Genomic DNA, 5,347 nt, shown 5'->3' with positions numbered 1-5,347 from the left:
ATATATATATATATATATATAACGAAATCCCGTCAAGCATTTTGTTTGACGTGTCAACCACCAACATAGGAACAACAACGTCTTCGGCCATGAACCAATGTTAATCTTCAGTTTCGGTGATGAAGATTCAGGTGTTCAATGAACTGAATTAGCATTTAAGTGGCTGCCTTCATAGCTTGTTCCACTGTTAACCCTCTGCTCTGAAGATCTTTTGTTATTGTTCACCACCACGTTTCCTTTGGTTGGCCACGTCTTCTTACCTTGTGGAACCAGTTAAAAGAAGACAATGCTCTCAAGGACGCTTTCAGTGTTAGAAGTTGGAATGGTCTTACTGTTGCCTCAAGTTCCACAAGGAACAGCGAGAACCGAACGAATTAATGATTATTCTACCGACATGAGTAATGCTCAAGCAGAATCAGCGCAACACAATGTGTGACAAGGCCGTAACTTTGATTTACGGGTTCAATTAACCTGGTGGGCTTACAAAGAGTTTCCGTTGTCCAGTATCACACATAAGGGTTGCATCGATCTTAGCCTACAAAAAATTATGTTTGTCTAGGATGTCACACGGTGGGATCAAACCCGGGATCTCGTGAGGGCAAAGTAAACGTCTTAACCATTCGTCCGGAAAAGCTACCATAATAATATAACAGATAAAACTGTCAGAATTGTTAGCACAACAGAGAAATTGCTTAGCGATATTTCATTTGTCTTTATGTTCCGAGTTCAAATCCCGGCAAGGTCGACTTTGCTTTTTCATCCCTTCGGGGTCGGTCGATGAAATAAGTACCAGTTACCGGGGTTGATGTAATCACCACCCTCCCTCGAAATTTCTAGCTTTGTGTCAAGATGTGAAACTAATATTAATCCTTACTACTACAGGCACAAGGTGTGAAATTTATGGGAAGGTGTTAAGTTGATTACATCGACGCCAGTACGCAACTGGTACTTAATTTATCGACTCTGAAAGGATTAAAACGAAAATTCAACCTCGGCGGAATTTGAACTCAGTATATAGTGACAGGCGAAATATTGCGAAGCGTTTCTCCCGGCATACTAACGATTCCGCCATCTCGCTGCCGTATGTAAAACTGATATTTATACAGTATATATTGTTTGAAATATTGGTACACGGCCAGCAGTGTTAAAGGGGAGGGTTTAATCGTGTTCAACCGGAACTTTACTTTATCGATCCCGGAAGAATAAAAGGCAAAGTGAACCCCAGCAGTATTTGAACTCAGCAATTAAGAAGCATTTTTTTCCGATGTGCCAACGCGCCAAATACACAACAGACACAATACAATGAAGGTTGATAAATTGTATAAAGAGAAAGAAGGCAACTTACTATTGCAGATGAAACCATTGCCCCTGTAACCTTCGTTACAAGAACAGTTGTAGGAACTAGGGATGTTTATACATTTAGCATTGACGTCACACAAATTCGTGGCCTCCGATAGACATTCATTAATATCTTATGGAAAGAAAAATACAACGATTGTTGACAATTATGTTATATATCATTTATTATATATAGAACCATATACACCTATAATCACACACATACATATATATAGACAAAGACCAGCGTATACCTATTCATATAGGACCATAAAAATAATACATGTATGTAGCTACTCGTGTGTAGAATTGCACATTAATATAAGCCTGGGAACACAGATTTCAATAACTGTGTGTATGTATGAATGCATGTACATATATGTAGCATGTATGCGTGTATGTATGCATGTATACTTGTGTACCTGTATGCAAGTATGCACATATGGAAGTGTGTATGTATATTTAGTTATCCAATGAGAGACTCAACTGCATCCAGTTATGAAGCTCCAATACAGGGGTTCAGGTGTTGAGGGGAGTGTGGAGTCACCCCTTAATTGCCATTACTCTCAGGTCAGTTCTGACATGGAACGGTAGTACCATTCGGGATTCCATCTAAAGGTAAAATGGAATTCCTAAAGGTAGAGGAGGCGCCAGTTAGTTTTTGACAAAGCCGTGGGAAAGGCATCTATTTTAGTAAATAGATACTCTGTCGTAAAACTTCTTGTCAAAATAGTACCGCGCTTGTCACTGGAACCTAATATGGCGACTTAGAAATTGGCAAAAGAGTTGTAAAAGCTTTTGTCACTTAAATCCAAAACCATTTTGACAGAGCCAGACCTTACAGACTAGCCTACAGAATAGGCATTACAGACCTTACAGAATAGGTCTATCTCTATGACTTCACACATCAGCAAAGTCATGGAACGGATAGTCAGAGGAAAACTAATCGCATTCCTTGAAGAAAATAACTTGCTGAGTGATACCCAGCATGGCTTTCGACCAGGTAGGAGCTGCTTGACCCAGCTCTTACAACATTATGACTGGGTGTTGAGGCAGTTACTCAACAACTCAAATGTGGACGTAATATACCTTGATTTTGCAAAAGCTTTTGGCAAAGTGGATCATGGTATGATATGCCACAATCTGCGTGATCTTGGCATAGCTGGAAAGCTTGGAGAGTGGTTACATGACTTTCTGAAAGATAGAAGTCAGGCAGTAGTGGCTAAAGGAGGCACCTCTATGAAAACACAAATAGTAAGCGGTGTTCTACAGGGCACTGTCTTGGGACCACTGCTTTTTATAGTGGCCCTCTCAGATATGCCCTCAAGTGCCCGGATAGCTACCCTTGCAAGCTACGCAGACGATACGAAAGTCTCACAGAAAATACAGAACCCCAGCGATGTTGCACATCTGCAGCAGAAGTTGGACTCAATTTACAGATGGGCTGAGGATAATAATATGCAGTTTAATGCTGAAAAATTCCAAACCCTGCGCTACCAGCGTTCAAAACTGAATATAAAACTTACAGAGTACACTGGTCCACAGGGAATTTCAATCCCAGAGCCTAAATCAGTGAAGGACCTGGGTATAGTCATGAGTGATGATACCTCTTTCCAAGTGCACATTGCCAGGATGGCAACAAAATGCAGACGACTGGCTGGATGGATCCTGAGAACATTCAGAACCAGAGATAAGGAAATCATGATGGTCCTCTGGAAGACATTTATTCTCAGCCGCCTGGATTTACTGCTCACAGCTATGGTCACCCACCAGTGTGAAATTAACAGTGGAACTTGAAGCAATCCAGAGAAAATTCACAAAGAAGATCGTCTCTTTGCAACTACTCAGCTACTGGGAAAGGCTGAAACAGCTAAGACTCTACTCCCTGGAGAGAAGGCGGGAGAGGTATGCGGTAATATACATCTGGAAGGAATTGTACCAAATTTTGGCATTGAAAGCTACACCAATGCCAGAACGGGACGATACTGCATAGTACCAAAGTTCCCAGCAACGCCATCGCGCTGCAGGACCAGTTACTGCAACAGCCTGGGTTTCAGGGGCCCTCAGCTTTTTAATATTCTTCCAAAGAGCCTGAGGAACCTGCACAAAGTAGATGTAGGCATTTAAAAATCAAAACTGGACCTCTTCCTGTCGAGAGTCCCAGATGAACCTACATCACGGCAAGAGGTACAAATGATGGTAGCTACATCAAACTCCATTCTTCACCAAGTACCACATATTGGAGGAGGCTCTCAGTAATAACAGTGTAGCAAAACGGTGGTGCATCAGCATGGCCGCAGCTCTGAGCTGAAACTACAGCCCCCCCCCCAAAATACTATACTTATTTCTGGTGCCTAAACTTAAGTACCATATTCACCTGAATCTCTCTCTCTCTCTCTCTCTCTCTCTCTCTCTCTCTGTATATATATATATATATATATATATATATACACGCGCGCACACGCACACATATTCACATATATATGTATATACTGGCAGATCGAATGGATGATTGAATTTAACTTACCATCACACAACGTTACACCATCTCCCTTGTAGCCTTGTATACACTCACAAAATTTTGCCTCACTACAAAAGCCCAATTCTTTATGACATGTGCTGTTTTCCAAACACGAAACTTTTTCATTTTCTGAAAAGTAACAAAAAATTTTGAAATTAAACCAGTCGACAATGTTGTTATCGTCTATCGTTCGTTAATCCCAGAACCTTGGAGAGGCTGAGTGCTTAATCTGTTAGACTAGGGAAAAAGTTCTACAGAGCAGAACTTTGATCAGAGACACTCAAATAATGACATCACACTCCGGATTATGTTAGCCAACATATTTATTTTATGTCAGTATAGTGTAATTTAAGTGACATTTGGCTGCTATTTCATACTGATTAAGTGCTCACGTAAAAACACTTTTACTTGCTCTTCCGTTTAAGAAGTGAAATTTGCAGGTGTCGTTATTTACCTTAATTTATTTTAGCAAAACCATCAAATAGTGTTCTGCTGTCATAGATCATTATTTCCAATATATTCATGGTTTTAACAATAACGTATATATTCTTTCTCAATACGTTCAAGAGTATTCGAACGGGAATATGCTGATAGCAGTTATTAGTTTGGCAGACACCAGCAAACAGCAACAAATAATTTGGTTGCAGATTTCTGTAAAACAGGGCCTGTTCCTGCGTTAGAATCATTGATCTGTTGGGCGTTAGCTTTGATTGAGGAGACACATAAGGTCGAAACACCAAGGTGTCTCCAACTTCTTTCATTAATGAGTCCCGAATTATTAGCTAACTGAATCTGGAAGTGTGTGGGTAATTTAATACTAAAACCCACCGATTTTCAACCGAATATCAATATTGATTAGAATCCAACAAACATATTTCACATTATCTGAATATATCAACAAAATATTACCGAAATTTTATTGTTCTTTATCAATTTTCTTTAATATTTTCACTAAATATCTTAAATATTTCTTATCCAAGAAGTGGTAATTCAGTACCCTTAATACTCAAATTGATTTCAGGTATTTATAGACCCCTTGGATAACCACCCAAGTCCCCGAAAGTCAATATTAATTGTGGAGGGTCATAAACCGATATCTTATTTGATGTCTGCATTGAAGTAGTTACTTTCAACAGCTACGTTAAAGAAATTTTTATTAAATACACGGCCAAAAATGTAATTAAATTTATTATGAAAATATAATTAGAAATGTTAAAGTTAGAAATGACAGTTTAATAAGTGAATATGAAAAAAATGTATTCCATAAAAGTGTATTTAAACTTCAAACACCGAACGATCGTCATATTGTGTTTTCTATTGACGTATTTCACTGATATTTCAACGACATTCATTTTCTCTCCATTTTCTTAAATCTGAAACTGAATGCCAATACCCACTTGATCGTTTTCTCCACTTTCATAATCCACCTCCGTCTCTTTCCGCCCATCTCCGTCTCTTTCCGCCCATCTCCGTCTCTTTCCGCCCATC

General features: G+C 39.3%; 1 protein-coding gene across 1 annotated transcript in view; it reads right to left on the bottom strand.

Moving 5' to 3' along the window:
• LOC106875361 (uncharacterized) overlaps nt 1–5,347 on the bottom strand; it is a 142,593-nt gene that overhangs the window by 132,280 nt on the left and 4,966 nt on the right. The window contains exons 5-6 of the mRNA XM_052966732.1: nt 3,866–3,988; nt 1,346–1,471 (exon numbers count right to left, since the gene is read on the bottom strand). Of these exons, the coding sequence (XP_052822692.1) occupies nt 1,346–1,471; nt 3,866–3,988 (249 nt within the window). The remainder of the gene's footprint in view (nt 1–1,345; nt 1,472–3,865; nt 3,989–5,347) is intronic.

This window comes from Octopus bimaculoides, chromosome 3, assembly GCF_001194135.2.
Source record: "Octopus bimaculoides isolate UCB-OBI-ISO-001 chromosome 3, ASM119413v2, whole genome shotgun sequence".
NCBI classification, from domain to species: Eukaryota; Metazoa; Mollusca; class Cephalopoda; order Octopoda; family Octopodidae; genus Octopus; species Octopus bimaculoides.
The sequence above is the reverse complement of the archived record's forward strand: the minus strand, read 5'-3'. Positions and strand labels throughout refer to the sequence as shown.